Genomic DNA, 24,589 nt, shown 5'->3' on the forward strand with positions numbered 1-24,589 from the left:
GATTTTAAATTATCCCACAATTCTCTAGTCCTGGTCACTTTATGAAGAGTTTTCAGTTCTGGCATTTCATATGCTCCTCCTAGCCACCCAGGGAAATATGTTATCCCCGATTTACAGATGAGAACACTGAGGCCCAGAGAGGTGACATGATTTGTCCAAGGTCACACAGTCAGCAAGTAATCAGGTTAGAACATTCACCCAGAACTCCTAACTTCACATCTGAGGTTCTTTCTATTGCAGCACAGGACATGAGTTGTATTTCTGTCACCTCCAGTGGGTACCCATGGTGCAGGGCTAGTAGTAATAAAAACTGCAACAATAACAACAAATGCTAACACTTACATAGCACTCAGTGTGTGCCAGGTTCTGTTCTCAGTGTCTTACATGTATGAGCTCACTTAGTCCTCACAATAAACCCATGAGGTGGAGACGATTATTATCTCCATCGTACAGATGCAGAAATCAAGGCTCAGAAAGGCTAAATCATTACCAATACAAAAGAAAAACTTGTGCTGGTAAATCTGCACCAAAATCTAATTACTCAGATCCGGACAACTGGTAAACTAAACATTTCCCCACAGGCTCTTTTGGTGACCATCAAAACTTGGTATTTTCTGATGATCCAGAAGGCCAGGCACTTGAAGATCCACAGAAGTTTGACTTTGACATGCAAGAACTTTCTTTTTCAGTTTAAAATTTCTACACGGGGAGAAATTCCCATAAATTTGACTCCGTTCCCAAGGGTGAGAGAAGTGGCCAGACTGTGACACTGAGCTGGAGGGCCTTGGAGAACAGCCAGAAAGAACACTGCTGTAGGTTACATATGAAAGTTGTTAAGAGAGAAAATCCTAAGAGTTCTCATCACAAGGAGAAAATATTTTTTTCTATTTCTTTAATTTTGTATCTATATGAGATGATGGACGCTCACTAAACTTGCAGTACTCATCTCAGGATGTAAGTCAAATCATCACGCAGTACACCTGAAACTCATACAGGGCTGCGTGTCAATTGTATCTCAATAAAACTGGAAGAAAAAGTAAGTAATTAAAAAAATATTCAGGGGCTTCCCTGGTGGTGCAGTAGTTAAGAATCCGCCTGCCAATGCAGGGGACACGGGTTCAAGCCCTGGTCCGGGAAGATCCCACATGCCGCGGAGCAACTAAGCCCATGCGCCACAACTACTGAGCCTGCGCTCTAGAGCCCACGCACCACAACTACTGAGCCTGCGAGCCACAACTACTGAGCCCGCATGCCTAGAGCCCGTGCTCCGCAACAAGAGAAGCCACCGCAATGAGAATCCCGTGCACCACAACAAAGAGTAGCCCCCGCTCGCCGCTCAACTAGAGAAAGCCTGCATGCAGCAATGAAGACCCAACGCAGCCAAAAATAAATAAATAAATAAATAAATTTTATTTAAAAAAAAAATCTTCTGACCTTTAAAAAGAAAAAAAAAAAAATTCAAACAAAGAATTAATTCAGTCTAAGATGACACAGGACAGCCTGGTGGAGTTAAGGCTCAAACTCTGGGCTCAGAAAGGTCAAGTTAGACCCTGACTCAGCCTCACACAAGCCACTTTATCCAAGTCTCAGGCTCCTCATCTGTAAAACGGGGACAACAATTACATGAAGCAATGTCTGCAAAGTTCTTAGCACAGAACCCAGCATGTAGTAGATGTTCAATAAATGTTCCCCTTAATAAATATTCACAGTGCCTTTTCACAACAATGATTCAACCAAGCAACCAACTTCCCTTATTTTTAAAAGGATGCTGGCGGCTGAGCATCAGTGATAGGTTTTGAAAACAACACGGTGCAGCGCTCAGAGAGAGCGTCTCCCCCGAGTACATTCATCTCCGGCCTCAGCGACTCCACACAGCCATTCTGATGAATTTCAGCTCTTTCCCGCTGGGCTGCTCCTGGGAATGCATCTTCCAGCTGTGCCTCAGACCCCTCCAATCGCTGTCACCAGCATCACTGAAGCAGTCCCATCATCCTTCTGGTTTGGAAGGTGAAGAGCTCCGTTCCGACCTGAATCCTAGCCCTAACCTGGAACGCACAGGACAGACACCTAGGATCACAGCTGGGGGTGTCAAAGGTCGCTGAGCAGGTGAATAGGGAAGTCTGCAAGTAGGTATAAATCCACAAGCCAACAAACTCTTAAGGCTGCAAGAATTCTGAGTGCCACTTCTCCAGTTGCATCTTGCCTGTTCTTTCAACATCAGCTGAAAGGACCTCTTGTTAAAACACCATCTGCCCCAGGTTTCCATGATAACACATTCTCCTGGTTTTTCTCTGACTCTCTGGCCCCTACTTAGCAGTCTCTGCAGGAACCCTCTGTTCCCACTTTGATTTTTTTCCCCCAGGGCCGCTGGTTCTCAAAGTGGGGTTCCCACACCTGCAGCTTCGGTGTCACCTGGGAACATGTTAAAAATGCAATTTCTTAGGCCCCCATCCAAGAGCTACTGGATCCAAAGCTGAGGGTAGAGCCCAACAATCTGTGTCTGCATGAGCCCTCCAGGGGATTTGAATATGCAGTCAAGTTTGAGAAGCACGGCCCCGGGCCAGCTCCCCAAGCCCACGGCTCTTACTGCCTCACAGCACAGATGGCTCCCAGTTTTACATCTCTAGGCTAGAACTCACCTCTGAACAACGATTTATCTAAAAGCCTACTTAACATCGCCTCTTGAAAGATTCAGCGGCCCCTCAAACTCAACCCAACTCTTGATTTTGCTCCGCGAACCTGATGTGGTTCTGCAATCTCTTTCTCAGTGCGTGTCGTCAGCACCTATGCAGACCCGTATCCCCTCTCCTGCCCTCCCCACCCCACCACCATTTCCGGTCCTTCCCTCCTCTTTCCTTCCAGTTGACACTGGAAGGCCAAACATGAACAGAACAACGCAGCCCTTGGGCAGAGGGGATCTCTGGGTGCTTGGACATCCAGAGACTAGAAAGAGTGAACACTAAATATAGTTCCTCTTTAAGGCAAATCTCTCCTTGGATTTCTGCAGTTCACCAAAAAAATCAGTGAGCGCCTGGTACCCTGCTTGGCTCTAGGGATACGGTCAGTCTCTGTCTGCCTCTCCTGTTCTCCCCTTCTGCCAAAACAAACTCTTAGTTCACATTTGAAGATATATGCTCCCAATGCATATATTAATATACCTATCGATCTTCCTCTTGTCGGTCATTAGCAAGATTTATTTATCCCCCCAGCTCCCCATCGATTGAGGAAAGCAGTATTCCCAGTGGTCAATCAATTCTGATATACTCCATGACAAAGAGTCAATATCTATTTATTATTTGATTTATGGGCTTAATTATCTTAAACACGATCAGGCAGGGACAAAGCAGAAGTTGAGCAGTGCCCAAGCAACTCTAGCCAGGTAACCATCAAACCCTACTCCAGGGCCGGCGAGTTCCCAGAGTGGTGAAAACCCACTGATCTGACATCTCTCACTCTCTGCCCGTTCTGGCCACCTTGGAGTCTGCCACACAGGGAGGGAGGGAAAGGGACAAATACCAGGGCCAACTCAACAAGTCACAAGACTGGCAAGTTTGGTGGCTGGGACAATGAATCTGACTCGGACGTGGGGCAACTGTTGCCCTCGGCGGGGGAGAGGACCCAGCAGTGGAGGGTTCTAAGAGGTCCATGGGGCATGGAGAAGGGAGATAGACTTAGGTATGTCTAAGGGAAAGAGGACAAGAAGATGGTTTAATCTGGACTTTGGTCTGAAACACACAGTCTTGGGTTTAAATCCTGCCTCTTCCTAGCTTTATAACCTTAGGCACCGTGCTTCCTCTCCCTGTTTCCTTGTCTATAAACGGCAGAGTTGCGTGGTGCCTACTTCAGAGGGTTGTTAAAATGATCTAGAAGACAGAAAAACCAGAATGCGCACACACGTCGATCAGATTGCAGGGAACCAGCTTTTAATTATAATTTCAGCTCCCTCCGTGAAGCTGCCCCTGTGCTCCTGAATCTTTGTTTAACCACCGCCTGCCAGAAGTGCAGAAGAAACCGTCCCTCTGGTTTCGGGAACACATGTTAAGGAGCTGATGTTGCCCACATTTGCCTTCACAACATGGGACTGCAGCCAGCTATTTTTAACTGGGGTAAATAAAGCTGTTGAAGATGCCTTCACTTCCAGAGGGGCTGCCAGCTCACAGTTGCTTTCCCCTTAGGGAGTCGAGCCGAGTATCTTTTAGGACCTAGGGCATTAAAACCTGCGCTGGCCACGGACATATATACACTACCAAACGTAAAACAGATGGCTAGTGGGAAGCAGCCGCATAGCACAGGGAGATCAGCTCGGTGCTTTGTGACCACCTAGAGGGGTGGGATAGGGAGGGTGGGAGGGAGGGAGACGCAAGAGGGAAGAGATGTGGGAACATATGTATACGTATAACTGATTCACTTTGTTATAAAGCAGAAACTAACACACCATTGTAAAGCAATTATACTCCAATAAAGATGTTTAAAAAAAAAACAAAACCTGCGCTGGTTCCCACTGATGTCAGATTAGGGTCAGCAGCGACTGTCCACATCCTTCTTAAGTCGGGGAAGCACGTCAACAATCCCGAGACAAGCTCTGCTAAGAAAAGGGATCGCCCCAAAGCGGTCTTTCTAAATTGCAAACCGGACATTGTCACTCCTCTGGTTACAACTCTGGGTGGCTTCCGCCTGCCTTTAGGAGAAGAGTTCCGAGTCCTTAGCTTGGCTCTCGAGGTCCTTTAAGACCATCTCCGGCTTCTTGTCTCTTGTTATTCCCCATACGGATCCTACGTTCCAGTTCCTGCCTCTTGCGTCCCATCGCGGCCCATCCCCCTGGTCTGCTGTCCCCTAACCTCCAGCCCTTTGCACGTGCCGGCCCCTCTACAGGGAATGCCAATACATTCTTGTCCATCTGGCCAATTGGTTGGATAAGGGGGCCACTCTGGGGCCCCACAGCCAGCCCACTATGATCCTATGGCAGCAATTAGGACCCTTTGAGAATCACCCTGTTACTTGTCTGCCTGTAAGTGCCACGGCTGCAGAGGCCGTGCCCGCCTCTTTTCATTCCCAACATCAGGGCCAGGACCTTATACGTGATGAGTGTTGGAAGCAAATACCCCCAAACCATTCAGCCTCTTTATTGTATTTTTATCATCTACATCACCTTATTGGCATCTTTTTTCTTGCCATCACCACTAACTCTCCCACATCCTATAGCCACCCCATGACTGGTTTGTACCATATTTTACTTATGTTCCACTCATTCCTCAGTGATTCTAAGTAAATGGTACCATTCATACTTGTCTAGAGAAGCAGGCTGTGATAACGCATGCGAATGTATTTTTGGAATCTGTTATTCATTCATTTAAAACATATTTAAGGAGGACCTAATATCTTAGGGGCTGGGGACACAGAGGTGTGTCAAATAGCTGAGGTCCTGCGTTCCTGGGGCTTATGTTCTAAGGTAGGGGGGGAGGGGATGTAGGGAAAGGAGACAAGCAGCAAACAAACTGAGGAACAAAATATTATCTTGTGGTGAGAAGTGCCCTATGGAAAATAAAACACAGTGATGTCATTAGGAGGGACCAGGGGCAGGGAAGCTGGGTGGCGGGAGCCTCTTTGGATTGGCTTCCTGACTCCAGGTGCTTCTGGTTGCTTCTACTGCCCTGCCTGCTGCTTCTCAGTCTCTTGTGCAGGGTGGCCCTTCCTGACCAGGCCACTCAGTGCTGGAAGTGCTCCAGGCTCTGCCCTTGGATGACCCTCCAGGGTCATCTAAGGGAGAGAGGAGGATGACCTCAGCGTCCACTGAAGCCCACAGCTTCAATCACCACTTCCACGCAGATGACTCACATGCGTTTATTTCCAGCCCCGACCTTTCATCTGAGCTTTAGACCAGTATATCCAGCCCCGACTTGACATCTCCTGGGCAGCTCAAAGCTTACAGAGGTTAAGCCACGTGGCCAAGGCACAAGCCTGGAGCAGAGCTAGGTCACAAACCTAAGAGGTCAAACCACAGCAATCATTTCATACCATCTGATATTATAATAAACATAAAACATCTTTTCTTTGTAGCGCCAAGGCTTTGGCACCTGAAAATATACTACTTCTCCTAATTGCTGCTATCATTTTCATTATTGCTGGCATCATCACTGTTATTATGTCATCATTATTACCATAGTGACCGGATGATACAAGGTATCGAGCACCTCCAGTTACAGGAGGCATTAAGCTACCGCCTTTTCATACAAGATCTCCAATTCTTACCCCTACCTTGCAAAGGAGATCAATGTTATCCCCATTTTACAGATGAGAAAACTGAGGCAAACAGGAGTAATGACATTGGCAATAACAGACTCAAACCCGAACAGGTATTATCCATGCAGAAATTATTTAGTGAAAATAGCCGGCCATGAACAGGGTTGGTGGAGGAGTCTACCTTCAATGGGAGAAGGAGATCTACCCATAAATGTGTGTTTGCCACAGAGCTGCTGGCTTTTCATCAAAAGCCATGTCGTTTTCTTCCCAGGGATACAGTGAGTCATTTCTCAGCCTCCCTTGCAGTCAGGTGTGGCCAAGGGGCTGGGACAGCCTATGGTACACGAGTGGAATGATGTGCACCACTTCTCAGCTTGGCTCATGGATACCTCCCACATGACCCTTCATGTTCTTCCTCTTTGCCCAACTAGAAGCAGAGGATTCTGAGCCCTGGGGACAGCTCCAAAAGATGCGATTGGGTGTGAATCCCTCTACACATGGAGAACAGCCACCTGCCATCCAGAAACACCCACCTCGAACTATTACATGAGCAACAAATACATTTCTCTTGAGTTAAGCCACTTAATGTTATTAAGGAGGATGTTAAGCCACTTAAGTTAAGCCACTTAATGTTTCAAGGCTTATTTGTTACAGCAGCTACTATTACCCTGACAAATACAGACTGTGAGTTGGCATATATACTCAGAAAACTGCCTGGAAGGATACAGAGCAAAATGTTAATGTGATTCTCTCTGGCTGGAGACATTCTGGGTGAATTTCACTTTCTTCTTTTTGCTGATCTGTATTTTCAACAACAAACGAGTTATCACTTGTGTAATAAGACGCAAAAGTCAAGGGATGACAGCTGTCACACATGCCAGTGTAGAATCTTTGAGATCTGAGGAAAGTGGTGGCCAGTGGCATAATCTTCACCCATGCAAGTTCTCTGCTGGTCACATGATCATTTACCAACAGGCATGTACAATATACATGAAATGATGCTAATAATAATAATAATGATTTAGTACATTTATAGGCTTCCTTCACAAAAGTGCCGTGGCATTTTAAATTCCAGCACAATTGAAGACAGCCACAGACAAAAAAAAACCTTTTCAGCTGTGCTTTATAAAAAGGGAAAGCAATTCAGCTTTTTGAACATAAAAGGAAGCCAATTCCACTAGATGACGGGGGCGGGGGGAGGAATCTTCATGTGCTCAGGCCTCCCAACTCTTGTATGATATATTTAGGACAGTCAAACTGGCCTGAAGAAAAAAAAATCAGAAAGCCCACAAGTACAGAGTTACAGAAAAAGTAAGTCGAGATCTCATTCAGGCACTGAATTACCATCTTAGCAGAAGGCAGCGTCCTCCATTTGTCAAACATAGCAGCTTGGCACTATTATATTTGAAAACATGAAAAACAGGAACCGATTTGGAGTTGGAAATAAATAACCTATTACATAGCTCCCGATATTTACTGGATTTAAAATGCTGTGCAAATGAGGCCCTGTGGGATTTCATTACTACCTCACCCCTGGGAGATGGGGACGGGCTGGATGTCGTGTGCATGGGGGCAATACAGTCAAGATGACATGACTGCAGAATTGCGCTTGGACTCCGGGCACCCAGCAACGGGACTGATGACACGCACTAAACGAGAAATAAAATCTTCCCGACAGCAGTGGGGAAACGCTGCCCTTCCTTCCTTCTCTTTCCTGGGGTGCACAGCCCAAGCCCCTCCAGAGACCAGACGTTTAGGTAACACTCCCTCCTACTCCCGTCCCTGTAAAAGCATCTTGATGAAGTTCACTGTGTCCCCAAATGCAGAGGAATCATTCAGTATCTTTCCTAAAGCTCCCCGCGGTAGAAACACCACGCTGACGGCCGGGACACCTCAGCCTGTATCCTTCAAAGCTGGGCTTGGTCGATGGCCTCATGGCTCTTGACCAAATGAGTTTCGACACATTTGATACAAGCAGCTGAGTGTCAGAGGAGACAGCAGCCAGGCCACCGGGAAACTTCCAGAGTGGTGGGAGCAGCTCCTGTTTAAAATCTTTCACTAGCTTCCCCGGCATTAGGATAAACTCCAAGGCTTCAGCTGCACTTCTGAGGCCCCGCAGCTCCTTCCCTCCCCCCACCCTGCCATCACTCGCACTTGCTTCCTTGTGGTCCTCAGACGTGCCCATCTCATTCCCACCATGAAACTCAGTCCACCTAAAACCGGGTTCCTCTGCCGAGTTTATGAGTAACCTCTGTACCCAAAACTTTATTCCTTTTCTCGTCCCGCCCCTGTTCCCCCTCAAGATTGAGGAGTATCGAAGAAAAGGGGGGATTGTAACCGAGCAGAACCCTTCCCGGGATAGACACCCCGCGCCATGTCCTCCCCTTGCCTCTAGTTTATAGAAAAATTTTAGCCTCCCAGGCCTTCCCTGGGTTTCAAAGAACAAATTTAATTAGAGAAGTGAGAAAATGCAGAAACAAAGGAAAACAGTCAAGCAAGACAAAACAATAATAGTTTAGCCATTAAGCAAAGTCAAGGACCTTCAGTTCCTCGTCAAGGGCTGTACATAATATTCTAAGCCACATCCTCTGAGCTGTTTTGCAGACACTGAATCCCCCACCAGGTGGAAGAAGTTAACTACATGCTGCCCACAAGCATGTAGACCCCAGACCACAAGGGTTGGAACCAGAAGATCGATGATGTTGACTCCCGATTACTCCACCACCAACCAACCAGAAGAATGTCCACGAGCTGATCACATACCCCACACCCTCCTCCCTCACTCTGTCTTTAAAAACACTTCCCTGAAGGCCATTAGAGAGTTCAGCCTGTACTCCTTGCTTGACACCCTGCAGTAAATGCTGCACCTTCCTTCACCACAACCTGGTGTCAGTAGGTTGGCCTTACTGTGCGTAGGTGAGCAAACCCAAATTTGGTTCTGTAACAACCTCAGGGGCTTTGCACCTGCTGTACTGCTGCTTAGACTGCTTCCTCTGCCTCTCTGCACAGCCATCTCCTCCTCGTCATTAGGTCTCAGCTCAAATGCCACCCCCCCCCACCCTGGACAACTCTTCTGAGCGCCTCTTCAAAGTAGCATACCTGTGGCTCCGACCCCAGCCCTCCCACTGTTTGTGGCCTTCATAGCACTTAACAAAGTGCTTTAATTATCTTAATTGTCTGTTTAACTTGTTATTATCGGTCTCTTCTACTGACACATGAAGTCCTTGTGTAAAATGGAGGAACTATGTTCTGAGCATCCAGCCCCCAGCCTGGCTCTCAGACAGGTCCAGTAAACGACCGTGGAAGGTACATTAGTGAACTGAAGCTAAGAGACGGCTCTAAGGCCCCTGCTGGTTCTCACACGGGCACATGCTAGGCCCTCACTCACCTTGGACTCAGCTGCTCAGCTCTCCGCACCTCCGGGCAGAATCGCTGGGGGAGGGGGCAAGGAGGTTTCGAAGTATGCAGGAAATGCTAGGCAGTAGAAAAGTCCGCTCGCCTGGCACAGGAAGCAGGAACAGGTTTCTTTAAAGCAGGGGTCTGAGCTCCAGCATGCATCAGAATCTCCTGGAGGGGCTTGGGCCCACCCCCAAGCCTCTGATTGGCGGGGAGGGGATAAGAATTTGCATTTCTAACAAGTTCCCAGGTGATGCTAGTCAGGGTCCAGGTGATGCTGGTCAGGGGGGCCACACTCTGAAGCACAGATTTAAACAACTTGGGGAATTCTAGATAATTATTTGGGGGGTGGGGACTTCTGGGCTACCCGACCTTTGTGAGTTGCTAATATTAATGAAATGAGTCTTTTACAGGGAAAGAGAGAATAAGACAGCATGTATGTGTTTGTACGAATGAGAGAAGGGGTGTGGGAGAGAGGACAAGAATGGGAGAGAGAAAGGAGAGAGCTGGGGTGTCATTTAGGGTGTATACGGAAGAGGTGTGTCTGTTGGCCCCATGGGAACTTACAGGGCATTTCAGAAGTACATAAACAGAAAATCAAAGCTCCAAAAAAATGAAACTCAGTTTAATAAGAAAGTGGTTCTCAAACTGTGGTGTTCCCAATCCTCTGGAACTTAATAAAAATGTCAGAGGCCTTGGCTCGTTGGAGTGAGACGGGGCCTGGTCTTGTATCGTTACCAAGTCCACCAGCTGATTTGGATATGATCAAATGTGGCAAACTCCCCTGACCGGTTATTGCTTATGAGCTGAGCCCATCCCCCTCAACCTGGTGGCAAAGAAGGAACATGCTAGACTAATATTCAGATGTACAATTGCTCATCTCCAAGTTCTGCCAGTTATTTGTTCTATGACCTGGGCAAGGGCTCCCTTGACCTCGCTGACCTCAGACCTCAGTTTTCCCACCTGTAAAATGGGCGCAGTGATAACCGGGAGACCATCACTGTGCCTTGCTGAAGACTGGTGGAATCTGTTGCTTTTGGGGGTATATTTTGGGGGTTCTGCATTTATTAACATTAAATAAATGCCCCTCAATCAGGGAAATGGTTTCAATAATGAAGATCAGCTGTGCCTCCTTCAGTTGCAAGAAAAGGAAGCAGGTGACAGAACCACAGTCTCTGCCTGACCCACAGCTCTCCATGTCCTCCTGTCCTGAGGGAGGGCTGATGCAGAAGCTAAGGAGGGCAACGAGACATTGTGATAACCTTTCTGGGGAGAATGAGGCAGTTTCTCCCTCCCTAGGCTTCCCCTACGCTGGTGCAGAGCCTCGTCTGCTGTTAAGACAGCAACCACAATAGGGCGGTCTTCATAACACAGCCTTTCCTGGGCTGGCCAAGGGCAGAGGGATGGGCTGGAGGAGAGGATGCTGGTGGCAGCTGAAGCCGTCAGCTCTCTGATCATGTTGGGAAGTTAGGGTAGATAAACTGACATTTCCTTGAACTGTTGTTGCCTCTGCAGCTGCCAAAATACTTCCCTTGGGCTGTCACCCTTCATTTTGGAAGTTTCCCAGTTTTTGCTCTCAAAGACACTAGATGTTGTCCCTGCCTGCTGCACGGAGCATAAAATCCAGACCAAGCTTTTAGGTCCTATGACAGAGGGTCTCAGAGCGTCTCCTGACTGCCGATAGAGTCACCTGGGGAGGTTTTGTACTGAGGTCCCAGCCCCATCCAGGCTAATTAAATTAGAAACCCCAGGGCAATGGTTCTCAGCTGGGGCGACTTTGCCCCAGGGGACGTTGGCAATGTTTGAAGACATCTGGGTTATCGCAACGAGGGACTTGGTACTACTGGCATCTAGTGGGAAGGAGGCAGGGATGCTGCTAAACATCCTAGAACGCACAGGGCAGCCCCCATAAATGAATCATCCAGCCCCAAATGTCACAGTGTCGAGGTTGAGAGACTGGGGTAGGTGTCGGTATTGTTTTAAAAGCCCCCCGCTCCCCAACCAGGCTTGAGAGCCCCCTCCCCTCCACAATCTGGCTCCTGCCAGCTTCTTTACCCTCATCTTCTACCCTCTTGCCCTCACCCACCATGCTTTGCCACCACAGTTTTCCTTCTGGTCCTCAAACACTCCCTGCTTATTCCTACCCCAGGACCTTTGCATCTGCTGTTCCCTCTGCTGGGTGTGCCCTGCCCCCGAGTCTGCACAGCTGGCTCCTAGCATCCAGGTCCCTGCCCAAATACCACTTCTTCAGAGAGGCTTCCTGGACCCCACACATACCCCCCCAAAATAACCCCGACACCCAAGTCCCTCTGTAGCACATCTCTCCCGTTTGTTTCCTTCAACAGACTGGGACCTACTTGAATTATCTCATTACCACTTTAGTACTAGTCTGTCTCTCCTACTAAAAATGACAGCACCCTGTGAACCGGGTCCATGTCTGTCTTGCTCACCATCATCCCCTAACGTCCAGCAAAATGCCTGGTGCTTAATAAGTGTTTACTAAATATCTGTTGGATGGATGGATGGATGAACAAGCATTGGAGAAGGACGGGGTTCTCAAGCTGTCAGAGGATGAGGTGTATTGATGATGGAGACCTGTGCTCCTGTCCTGGCTCCACTTTTCCTCTCCTGGTCTCAGTTTCCACATCTGTAACGCAGCTGGGATGGGTTCAGTGGGATCAGGATCCCCCAGTGAAGCCCTCTCGGAGACATCAATTTCAGGGATTTGCTTTGTCTTTGTCTCCATGGCCCCAAGCTAAGGTAGGTTGACCCATAACCCTGTCACCAGATAAATAACAAATTACCTCCCACTGAGATCCCAATACTATGTAATTCTGTCTGGTCTATTTTCCTTGGAAAATTTCCCTGCTTCCATTTCCCTTTGCACTAGCTGGACACATCTGACACCAATGCTGGGCACATAATAGTACTCCCTGGCGACACTCTTTAAGGCAGGGTTCCCCAATATTAGTCAAATTAGAATGGGTTGGGGAGCTTGGTTGAAAAGGCTTCACCTACAAATAGACTGGATGCACCAGACTGAGGGTAATGTGGCAGACTGAAAAATGGCTCCCAACGATATCCAGCTCCTAATCGCTAGAAACTGTGACAGTTACTTTATATGGCAAAAGGGACTTGGCGGGTGTGATTAAGTCAAGCATCTTGAAATGGGAGCTTATCTTGGATTATCTGGGTGGATCCTACATGTAATCACAAGAGTCCTTGTAAGAGGGAGATGTGACCTGTGACGCCCGAAGACGCCATGCTGCTGGCTTTGAAGATGGAGGAAGGGGCCACAAGCCAAGAAATGCAAGGAAGGCAGCTCCAAAAGCTGGGAAAGGCAAGGACACAGATTCTCCTCTACAGCCTCCAGAAAAGAAAGCAGGCTTGCCTTGATTTTAGCCTAGCGAGACCCACTCCAGGCTTCTGACCTGCAGACCTGTAAGAGAATGAATGTGTGGCGTTTTAAACCATCAAGTTTGTGGCAATTTGTCATGACAGCCCTAGGAAACTAATAGAGGTAGCACTCAGGAGCCTGCATTTTAGCGACCTACCTCCCTTTGTTGGCTCTGATGCAGGAAGTCCTGGTGGACCATATTTTGGGAAGTGCTGCTCTAGAGCAGTTCCAGTCTGCTTCTGAAACAGCCCAGTCTCAGAGAACCAAAGAAGGACCCTGCAACAAACACCTGCTTTTACCTGCTCATTTTACAGATGGGGAAACTGTGGTCTAAGAAACGCTGCAGCAAGGTAGAAGGAGAAGAGATGCTTTCATTCAACTCTATCTTTATTGGCTTTCAAATTCCATCTGGAGTTTTAAAAAATGAGCAATTGTGCCGACTGTCGATAGCTTTGCAATCATCTCATAATGACCCAATCGTGAAACGATTTAGCAATACTGCTGCTAATTGCATTTGTGGATCTAGCAATTGGGTAACTAGTTGGTTATTACTCATTCCCCAAGAGCCATATACATCGCATTACAAGGAAGCTAATCTTAGAAATACTTGTTAACTTCAACGATAATTACTAGGTAATTGGCTAGAGCACGCCATTGTGAATTTATCTGGAATATGCCAGGTAATTATCTGGTCTTATGTTCCCTGTAAAATAAATCCAGGGTCCAGAAACTGTTCCAGTTGGTTGGCTATCATCCAATCATCAACCTCTGCCAACCAACTGCACGAATGCGAGTGATTAATCAAATTACTCAAATATTTGGTTTCAAACTGAATGTTCAGATAAGAAACCTGGATGGCCAACAAGTGGACGTTGCTGAACGGGAGAGAGGAGGGCACTCAGCCACTCCCTAAGACAAATATATAACGACACAATAATATGGAATAAATGCCACTTCTTTGGGGCTCATCTGGCTTCTTCAAACAAAATACCAAAACACTTCAGAGACCAATTATATGTCCCAAAGCTGCAGAGTCTTTATCATGGTGCCAGGAAAAGGCTGCGCTATTTGTGAAATCTGCAGGCAGTTATGGTGCTTGGGGAGGGGGACTCAGAATTTTGTATGTAATAGAAAAGGGGCTGCCAACGCAGCTGGCTTGCAGGGGGAGTGACACATTTTCATAATGACCACTCTTTTTTCAAGGATGGCTGCTGACTGAATCCATCCATTTCCAATTAGCCAGCCCTTGGGAAAGAGGGGAGGGAGGCTTGGGTAACTGGGTTCCACTGATACCCCTGAAAAAGTCAGAGGCTGGTAGGTCCTTAGAGGGTCTAGGCAAAGGAGAAGAGATGATGGATTTCAAATTTCTAATTTGGGGATTTGAAAAAGAGGGGTTAGCAGGTCAGAAGGTGAGGGGCTGACCAGAGGGAAAGTTGGGTTAACAGACTGGTGGGAACAGTGGGCAGAAGGCCAGTGGTGGGGGAAAGACCACCTTCCAACCAGACTTGTGCACCTCAAGTAAAGGACCATTGACAGCCTGCTAATATAGATGATACATACTAGAAAGGGGAAAGAAAAGGGAGCTAAGGGTCTTACGTGCAGTGGTAGGTGGTAAGAATGGCCACAGACTGTCTCTCTCCCTGCATCCACATTCTTGCAACATGGCATTGCAAATCCTCCCATCTAAAGGCAGACTCTGTTCCCCATGCCTTGGATGGAGGTTGGCCACGTGACTTGCTTTGGCCAATGGACATCAGCCAACGCAATAAAGACAGAGATGTGAAAGGCACTTGTCCAACAGGGCTTGACCTCTTGTTGTCTTGCTGCATTTGGAACCCTGAGACCACCCATGGGAATGAGCCCAGGCTGGCCTGTCGGGGGGATGAGAGGCTGTGTGGAGAAGAACCGAGGCACCCCAGCTGACAGTCTGCCAACCAGCAGACACATGAGTGAGGGCGTCTGAGACTGACCAGCCCTCAGTCTGACCAGCCAGAGGACCACAGACACATCCAAGAGCCCAGCTACTGAGCCTGGCTCAGCCCAGAACTGTTTGCAGACTAGAAAGAAACTGTGACTTTGGGGTATTTGTTACTCAGCAAAAGCTTACTGATACACTCACCTAATCAGGACAGCTCAGCCCCTGAATATGATCTGGGCTGATTATTTGAGAGCCACTTCTGGTCCTGTGTAGAGTTGAGAACCGCCAATTTCTACCCTGGTTTAAGGAGGGTTGAAGGGCCATCCTTAGATCTCTAGTTCTTTGCAAGCACTTACCATTTGACACGTGGGTTCCAGTCAACCCACCAACTGCATAATCAATGGTGACAGACAATAACACACCTTCTACCGATCACCCAGGTCTTACAAATGGACTCAAAAAGGCTTTGTATGGATCACAAGGGAACAGATCAAAGACATAGCAGCTCTTCCCTGAGCCCACAGCTCCCACTATGGCACCTGCCAAAATGCGAGGCTTGTGTATTTGGGATCTTATTGCTTGGGTTGAGAATAAGAATAAGAAGGCTCCTAATGGACACTTGGCACCACAGGACACACCAAGGACACTGCTGCTGTGGCCAGTCCTAATGCAACAGAGGAGCAAAGGCCAGAGTTTAAAAACACACCAAAGGATTGTTCCACAACTGTTCAACTGAAACCAAAGCTATTTTTTTTCAATGCCTACAGGTTAGAGAGAGCAAGTCCAAGAAAGTTCCTATCATGTGACATTTTCTTAATGTCAGTGCTCTGTTAACTACAATTTTTGTGCAGCTATAGACCATGGATCCTGGATATTTAAAACAACAATGGTAGAGTTCTACAAAAGTACTCTGCGATTTTAATGAAAGCCAGAGCAAGTCATCAGAATGTCAGTCCCGGGGTCAACAAACTAGGGTCTGCAGGCCAAACCCAGCCCCTCGCCTGGTTGTGTTAATAATGTTTTATTGGCACACAGCCACATACGTCCATTTACATCTTGTCTGAGGCTACTTTCGCACTACAGCAGCAGAGTTGAGCAGTCACTAGAGAAACTGCATGGCCCGCAAAGCCCAAAATACTGTTGGGCCCTTTAGAGAGAAAGTTTGCTGACCCCTGATTTAGCCTAATCCATTCAATTTACATTTGGAGAAAGTGAGTCTCAGAGACGTTGTTTCACAAACATGGAGCACAAGCGGGTTTCGAATCAGCCTTTCTGACTTCCCATGTGGTGCCCGCTCCAGGGCACCACTCTGCCAAAGAGTTCTAGCATTAATCGTATTTTCTGGAATCGCAAATCTTAAAACCATGTAAGTTGTGATTGGTAAAGCCAGAGACTCCCCATTTACCGGAACGCTGAATTTAGCAGAACCCGCGTTTCTCAACGCTGCCGGAAGCAGAGCTTCGGGGATGAGTCTACGGGCGGGGAGCCGGCTGGGACTGACCTGGTGATGATGGCCAGGTGGGGCGGGCTCATGCAGGCGCCCATGAAGAGCACCACGTTCTCGTGCCGCGTCTGCCTGTAGGCCATCACCTCCCGCTTGAAGGCCTTGAGCTGCTCCTCGTTATCCCTCTCAATGTCGATCAGCCGGATGGCCACCTCCCCGTGCCAGCGGCCGTGGTACACCTGCCCGAAGCGGCCCTTTCCGATGAGCTCGCCGATCTCCAGCTGCTCAAAGGGGATGTCCCACTCCTGAAGGAAGATGCTGGTCTGGCTAGCCTTGCGCGGGAAGCTCCGGGCCGAGAGGAGGGACAGGTTCATCTCCTCAAAGTCATCCTCCGACTCCTCGGCCTCATCGTGACCCTCCTCGTTCTGCGGCCAGAGGGGGAGAGGGGTCAGTTCCCACCACTGCCCCACCTGCCCACCGGGTCCCACTGTGCCCCACAGTGTGTTTTCGGCTGGTGCACACGTGTCTCTCTATTTGCCCAGGCACCTCCTGTCGATCACTGTACTGCAGTGAAGGAGCTGACAGGGAGATCCTGGCGATCCATCCCTCTTGTGCTAAAGGGAAACTGAGGCTCAGAGAGGGGAAACGCCAGGAGGACCACGTATTCCGGTTTCCCATGACTTTGCCCGTTTGGGCACTGAAAGTCTCACACTTGGAAAACTGGCAAACGGGGATGGTTGGTCCCTGTGGGAAGTGCCTAGCTCTGGTCAGGCAGCCAGGCTGAGCTAGGATTAAGATTCAGGCCTCTCAAATCCTAATATCCGATGCCCTCCTGCTCGACCATGATGTTTTGACTTGCCTGATTATTTATGTGGGAGTAAGAAAGACGACAGGTTGAAATACGGGTACACCACACACCTGCATATAACATGTGACAACCCTTGACATGGAGGGCCTTCGCTTCCCCAGGGAATTTGGAATTGATGAGGCAGAAACTGAGAGATGTCAGAGCTATTCAGCACAGGCCAGAGGCCTGGGGTTCCTGTGCAGCTGAGATACAAGAGGGAGAGGTTGACAGAATGAGCCTAACACTCAGACCAAATGAGCTGGAATATGGCCGCTGTGTGACCTTGGGCAAGTCACTTCACTTCTCTGGGCCTTCTTTTCCTCATCGTAAAGTGGGGCTAATGACATCTGCCTCTGGGGGTGGTTTGAGGTTTTCAATAAGGCGAAGATCTTTGAGTTGAGTTCTTTGCACAGACCTGACCGCCTGTATGAAACATCCGCTGGGATGGCTTAGAAAATGCAGATTCCTAGGCCCCTCCCAGATTTTCTGAACCAGAATATCATAAGGCCAGGGCCAGGACTCTGCATTTTTACCCTGCACGCCCACATGACTCAGGCACACTTAGACGTGACCACTGCAACAGTTAGACACTCAAGGCCCAGGGACCTACCTTCCCAGCCTGGTGTCTGGGGGCGCCTGGGGCTGCAGGGCCCTGCCCCTTGGGTTCTTTGGCTGGAATGGGGGAGCAGCAGGTGCCTGAGATGGGGGGATTTTCAGGGGCTTGGAGTCTGACAAGACAGCCGGAGAAGGTGGCCGCTTGGCTGGGTACAGGTCTCTCTGACCCCAAACCTGAGCAAGCTGTCCCCAATGGCACACTCAGGAAATATACCTTCTTTCACGGTCATTTTCCAACTACCACAATGGTTCCAGAAAAGGACATGATTTTCTCTGGAAACCCTGACTCCACTCCCTTCAGTTCAGGACACACCAGCAGAGCCGAGGAGTCAGGGCTCTGGTTCTCACCCCAAAGACTTCATTTATTCCTCCAGGAGCTCTGGCAGGTGGGAAGAAGCCCCAGAACATTCTCAACACCCCGCCAAGCCAGTGTCCCTGAGGCTCCCATCTCCTCCTACCACATGTTCTTTAGAAAGCAGCGGGGCACATCCCCCTTGGTACTCACCCAGCCCTGAGCTGAATTTTCAACTAAGAACGCAAATCACTTGCCAACTTCTGCACAACTAGCTTTTCCGTGATGCACACCATATAACGGCCCATTAGGCTCAGTGCCGGGAGGGGCCATCCGCTCATTAGTCGTCCCGGAGTTAGAACAGCCATCAAACAGGGCCACTGCACCCCCAGCCCGCCCCAAGCCCTCTGCGTCATCAAAGACATCAATCGGCTTTGCCAAGTGGGTAGCCCCCGGAAAAAGTTGCTTCATTGCTCTCCGGTTCTCACCTCTGAGGTTGGCTCCACTTCAATTTGAAGTAATGGATTTCCTTCCAAGCTTTAAAGAAAGAAAAATAAACGTGACCCTCAGGTGAAAAGATGGGTCCATGCATTGACTTGATCCATGTAAGAAATGTCTTAAAATGAGAAGTCCTCACCACCAAGCCTTTTTCTCCAATTTCACTTCAATGCTTGTGTCTAGAAAAATCCATAACCTTGTCCCCAAGGAGTGGTGTGCAAGGACACTGTCTTAAATAGGTTTTCTGGCCTGCTCAGGGCTCATTTTTCTTTGTTGGTTTCCACTAATCTAGCAGTTCCCTTATAAACTGGCCTAAATGCCATGGATGGCAGGATCCTTAGAGCTCTAGGTGTTTGCTAGGAAAGAATGAATCAGATCTCTACAGTTCTGAATCTTTTGGAAGGATCCTAGTGTTCATTTGGTTTTTTGCTCATTTATTCATTCATTCATTTGATTAGAATTATGTGCCAGACACAGTGCCAGACCTTTAGAGGGATACAGAGTTGAAATTGACATGGCTTCCTGACTTTACGGAATATTTATATTACTACTGTTGCGTAGATAGGCTACAAGTAACAAGGGTTGAAAGTTAGGTATGTATTGAATAAATGGAGGGTGATGGACATTCCCAGGAGAGAGGATTACTGGATATATTTGAAAGTTAGCAGTGTTTTGAGTTGCACCTTGCCAATCACGTTCAGAAGACACGTGCAGGGTGAGAAGGAGGAGGAGGAAGCCAGACTGTATTGGAGTGGAAGACACAGGCGTGTGTGTGTGTGTGTGTGTGTGACTCATGCATTCATGAGCTTGTGAGCTGCAGTTGTGTTCTGAGTACGGGAACAAGCTGGGTATGGGTGCTGGGGGCACAGCGTGAGGGCTAAGTGTCCACCGAGGACTGTGTGGGTATTATGGAATGTGCTCTGTGCAGGGGTTGTTCTGTGTGGGTGTGAGTTGGGTGTACATACTGGGGATGCTGGGGGAGGGGGAGTGCCATTCTTGATGGTGTAACTGGTGATGCATTGGGGATGTGTGGGCGTGTTGGAGCACACAGTATGTGATGGAGATGTCGGGCACCATATGTGTTAAAGGATTTTGGGGCGAGTGGGTTTTTAGAGCAGAGGATGTGTTTACGGAGTGAACTGGAACTGGTAGGAGGAAGGGATCACAATGGCCACCACACCCCCTTCCTACTTCCGCAGTGGAAGCTTAGCAGATTCCCCCGACCCATCTCCTCATTTGAGGGAGACCTCCCCTATCTTGACCCTCAGACCTCACCCAGAAAGCTGCTGACCCTGCAGACAGAGTCAGTCCACTTGCTGGAGGAGGAGTGGTGAGGGGGAGTCTGGAAGACTGTAAGAACTCAAAGAGGAGAAAGAAGTAGCGTTTGCCATCCTATTAACCAATAATTTACAGTACAGCTTGGGAAGGCAGAAACCACGTCATAACAGCTGACATGCTGGAAACCTGACGCACTGCGAGAGATTTGGGTGGAACAATGCAGCTGGAATCCTTCCTCATGCCCAACAAAATGGACTGCTCGCCTCTGCTTGCATCAAGGCGTGATTATAGCAGCCGGGGCTATTAAATGATTTCCCTTCTGCAAAGAGTCAGTTCCCATCACTCCACGCACATTTAAGCAGATCGCAGGCACTTATTGACTCCGTTTTTCACTGGCACTCCCTGACTCTCAGTTAATAACCTGGAGTTCATCTTGCACAAATTGTGGAATTGGTTTATGTGCAGCAGAGAAATGATCTGGAGCTAGATGTCAGCACAATATCCCTAGGCAAGTTGCTGCTCCTTTGATTTCAGAAATGTACCATTTGGGTCTTTAACAAAGGCTATAACATGGGTCAGAAAGGATGGAGCAGCTAGGGTAGCCAGAAGAAAAACCAAGTAGGCAAAAATGTGAGTTGGGAAAGAAGTCAAATCAAAATTAGGTCCCTAGCATGCCCCAGACTTGGGTCACAACCAAAGAAGTTAAGGAAGGTGATTTCACTTTGGCTGCACAAGCAATAGACCACCTGGAAAGAGGGTCTGTATCCTAAGGATGCTAAAGGCACCACACACAAAGATGTTTGTTGCAGAGTTGTTTACAGCAGTGAGGTATGGGAAGATGTAAGATCCAGTGGTAGGGAAATGGTTAAGGAAATTATTCTGCATTGATATGATATTTTACATTCATTAAAATCAATGTGTATGAAGAGCCCAGAATAATATGAAAAAATGTGATGTTATAGCATTAAGGGATAAACAGAGCAGGATGGAAATTGCATATAGTATGGATCACAAGTATGTAAAATATGAATAGAGCACACTTCTAAGAGTGGTGCAATTGTAAGTGATTATTTTTCCTTTCTTTTTTTTACAGAATAGTCCAAATTTCGCCAAATTAGCTTACTTTATTTTTATAATGTTATAAAGCAGGGATCAGCAAACTTGTTCTGCAAAGGGCCAGGTAGTAGATATTTTACACTTTGCAGGCCATACGGTCTCTGTTGCAACTACTCATCTCTGCTGTTGTAGTCTGAAAGCCTCCATAGACAGCACATTGTGAACAAATGGGCATGGCTGTGTTCCAATAAAACTTTATTTATAAAAATATGCTGAAAGTTGGATTTGTCCCATAGGCTGTAAGTTGCTGATCCCTGGTATAAACCTAAATTATCCTTTTTAAAAGGGGGATAATGATGCAGAATAATTGCCCTTTCATTAAGCTCTAGCTATTGCCTGGGGGAAGTGGTCTTTCTGATCACAGGAGGGTCTGGGGCTCTGAAGGAAATGGTCTGGCCCCTGGAAATCACACTTGATCGGCAGGGCCAGGGACACAAGGCAGAAGTGACTCAAGGGGATGGGTACTGTCCCTCTCTTGGCCTGGGCTGTCACACTCTCTCTCTCTTAGCTTGAGTTATTCCCTTGCCTCTATGGCCCCCTCATACTTCTTCCCCGCCTCCCACCCCATCAATTCCAGGAGAAGGAAGAAAGAAGACATGGACCCTGAGCAAACTGAAGGGCCAGGGCAGGGGAAAAGGTCTCTGTTCCACTTACATTGGATTCGAGGTCACTGGATGCAGGATGACCTGGGGCGCCCGGGTCGGCGTCTCTGGCACCGGCACCACATCTGAGAGTCAAAGATTAGACAGTAAGAAACCAAACTCGGGGTCCACAACCACCCCCAAAAGCCTGATTCCCGGGAGATGCTGGCAGCTGAGAACTTCTCACCAGACCATGAGTCCCTGGGGCTGCCCAATCCCCTCTCTCCCTTCCCTGGCCACTTGAATTTACCTGCCTAGGTGCACGAGTGGTCTAGATGACATCCTGAACAAAGTTCCCCACTGCCACCTGGGGGCTCCCGGAGGCCCTAAGCCTCTGGCCTGAAGCACCCACTGGATCCTCCTCACCCCTGAGTCCCCTTTGGGATGATGAGGCCACTTGGTTTCACGTCTCCCAGTGCCCGATTCAAGCCCCTTTGACCATCCCTCCCCTGCCACGTGGTTCTAGACCCCTCCTCACCCTTGCCCATCCTTGCACTGCAGACCACCCACTCAGGCCTTCCTACTGTGCTCTGGGACCTCGTCAGTGCCTCGTCCCACACCCTTTCCTCCTCCACCTCCATAGCCAGTCGCCAGCCTGTGGTCTGGGGATTCCACCCCATCCTCTTGGGGCTCATTCACCCCGGCAACCTTCGCCTCCATCCCCTCCAGCAGCTGCCACGCCTCAGAGGGCTTGCTCGGGAGGAACTGAGGTCACATGAAACTCACCTGGGAAAATGAACTGCTGCCTGTATTTGTAGTAGTGGGACGCTTGCGAAAGAAAGAAAACATCACAGTGAGCGCTGCCCCGGAGCGGGCCCTTCAGGTAACAAATGGGGCTCCTGCGGCCACCTGTGGTTCTCTGCCCGCCCCTGAGGTTTCCAGACTTCTGCAGACACCCCGAATTCCAAGGGACTGAGAACATGTTTAAAGAAGCCAGAAACATCCCAGCCAACCCTCCCACTGACACTCTCTGAAAACAGAGCAGCCCAACTCAGAGAGCCAACCTGAGCACAATCCCACCTTTGTTAAATGCGTAAGGACACACATATACAGAGAGAAAAGCCTCCAAGGCCATAATCTAACACAGTGATCTTCTCCCTTCTGGCAGAGCGATGACAGTGGCTTCAAAAAAATCTTTTATGACCACAATAAGGTATCACCTCACAACTGTTAGGATGTCTATTATCAAAAAGACAAGAAATAACAAGTGTTGGTAAAGATGTAAAGGAAAGGAAACCCTTGTGCATTGTTGGTGGGAATGTAAATTGGTAGAGCCACGATAGAAAACAGTACGGGGGTTCCTAAAAAAATTAAAATTAGAACTACCATATGATCCAGGGATTCCACTTCTGGGTATATATCTGAAGGAAAAGAAATCACTATCCCAAAGACATGGAAACAACCTAAGTGCCCATCAACAGACAAATGGATAAAGAATATATATATACATATATATATGTACACACACACACACACACACATACATACATACACACAATTGAAAACTATTCAGCCATAATAAAGAATGAAATCTTGTCATTTGTGACAACATGGATGGACCTAGAGGGCATTATGCTAAGTGAAATAAGTCAGACAGAGAAAGACAAACAGTATGATCTCACTTACATGCAGAACCTATAAAAAAACACACTCATGGAAACAGAGATCAGATCTGTGATTGCCAGAAGTGGGGAATGGGGATAGGAGAATTGGGTGAAGGTGGTCAAAAGGTACAAATGCTAGTTATAAGACAAATAAGTCCTGGGGATGTGACGTACAGCATGGCGACTGTAATTAACAATACTGTAGCGTCTATTTGAAAGACGCTAAGAGAGGAGATCTTAAAAGTTCTCATCACAAGGAAAAACAATGGATAACTATGTGAGGTGATGGATGTTGTTTTGCAACAGATACATATATCACATCATTATATCCTTAAACTTATACAATGTTATATGTCAACTGTATCTCAATAAAACTGGAAAAAGTCCTTTATGTGTTTCTTGTGTGTTTCCAATTGGCTGCATTGAGCATTGTATTAGTTTTCTTATTGCTGCTGTAATAACTTACCATAAACTGGATGGCTTAAGACAGTACAACTTTATCCTCTTCGAGTTCTGGAGGTCAGAAGTCTAAAAACAGTTGTAAGTGGCTAAATGAAGGTGTTGGCAGGACTGATTCTTTCTGGAGGCTCCAAAGGAGAATCCACTCCTTGCCTTTTCCAGCTATAGAGCCCGCCTGCATTTCTTGGCTCACAGCCCCGTCACCCCAATCTCTGCTTCCATCCCGACATCGCCTTCTACTGTCTTTGACCTTCTCATCTCGCTCTTATAAGGATCCTCATGATTGCATCTCGAGTCCCCCCAGATAATCCAGGGTAATCTTTCCACCTCAAGATCCTTAATTTAGTAACAGCTGCAAAGGTCTTTTTGCCGTATAAAGTAACATGTTCACAGAACCCAGGATTAGCGCGTGGCCCTCTTTGCGGGACCATTATTCTGCCTACCACAGGCATGAATTAATTTCCATATTTAGGGAAAAATCATATAAAAGAAACTTCCTCAAATTCACTGCTCGTTCTCTTACAATTCATTTTACTTCCAGTCTGTTCGCTGGAGGCCAGTTGTTCTGGACATCCCCAAGGTTTCCAATGTTACCCCTATTCCAGTGGGGTGGGGGGTCTGGACTAGGGGGTACAAGGGGTGTCAGCGGTGGGGGACAGGTCACACAGAGTTTTATATCCTCAAGTAAAGGCAGTGAGCAGGGATGGGATCAGATATGAGTCTGTGTTTGTGAATATACTTCCGGAAACAGTTTTATTCATTCAGCGACAAGCTGGCTCACCAAAAATTAGTACAGTGGTTCCAAGCCTGGAGTCTAGAAGCTGATCCTGTAGGGCTGAATCCT

The 24,589-nt window shown here is 47.9% G+C and overlaps 1 protein-coding gene and 1 long non-coding RNA gene across 16 annotated transcripts in view; one reads left to right on the top strand and one right to left on the bottom strand.

Annotated features, from left to right (window-relative positions):
* Positions 1 to 24,589, top strand: part of LOC309611398 — a 545,103-nt gene that overhangs the window by 345,842 nt on the left and 174,672 nt on the right. The gene's annotated exons all lie outside the window — the stretch shown is intronic.
* The window catches only part of KSR2 (kinase suppressor of ras 2), a gene marked incomplete at its 3' end in the record, with an annotated part of 442,928 nt that overhangs the window by 57,574 nt on the left and 360,765 nt on the right, over positions 1 to 24,589 (bottom strand). For all 15 annotated transcript variants that reach the window (XM_082355701.1, XM_082355702.1, XM_082355700.1 and 12 more), the window contains 4 exons: positions 22,409 to 22,450; positions 21,696 to 21,768; positions 18,638 to 18,686; positions 16,453 to 16,820 (listed from right to left, as the gene is read on the bottom strand). In XM_082355701.1, the coding sequence (XP_082211827.1) occupies positions 16,453 to 16,820; positions 18,638 to 18,686; positions 21,696 to 21,768; positions 22,409 to 22,450 (532 nt within the window). The remainder of the gene's footprint in view (positions 1 to 16,452; positions 16,821 to 18,637; positions 18,687 to 21,695; positions 21,769 to 22,408; positions 22,451 to 24,589) is intronic.

This window comes from Balaenoptera borealis (genome assembly GCF_965194805.1).
Source record: "Balaenoptera borealis genome assembly, chromosome: 14".
Classification (NCBI taxonomy): domain Eukaryota; kingdom Metazoa; phylum Chordata; class Mammalia; order Artiodactyla; family Balaenopteridae; genus Balaenoptera; species Balaenoptera borealis.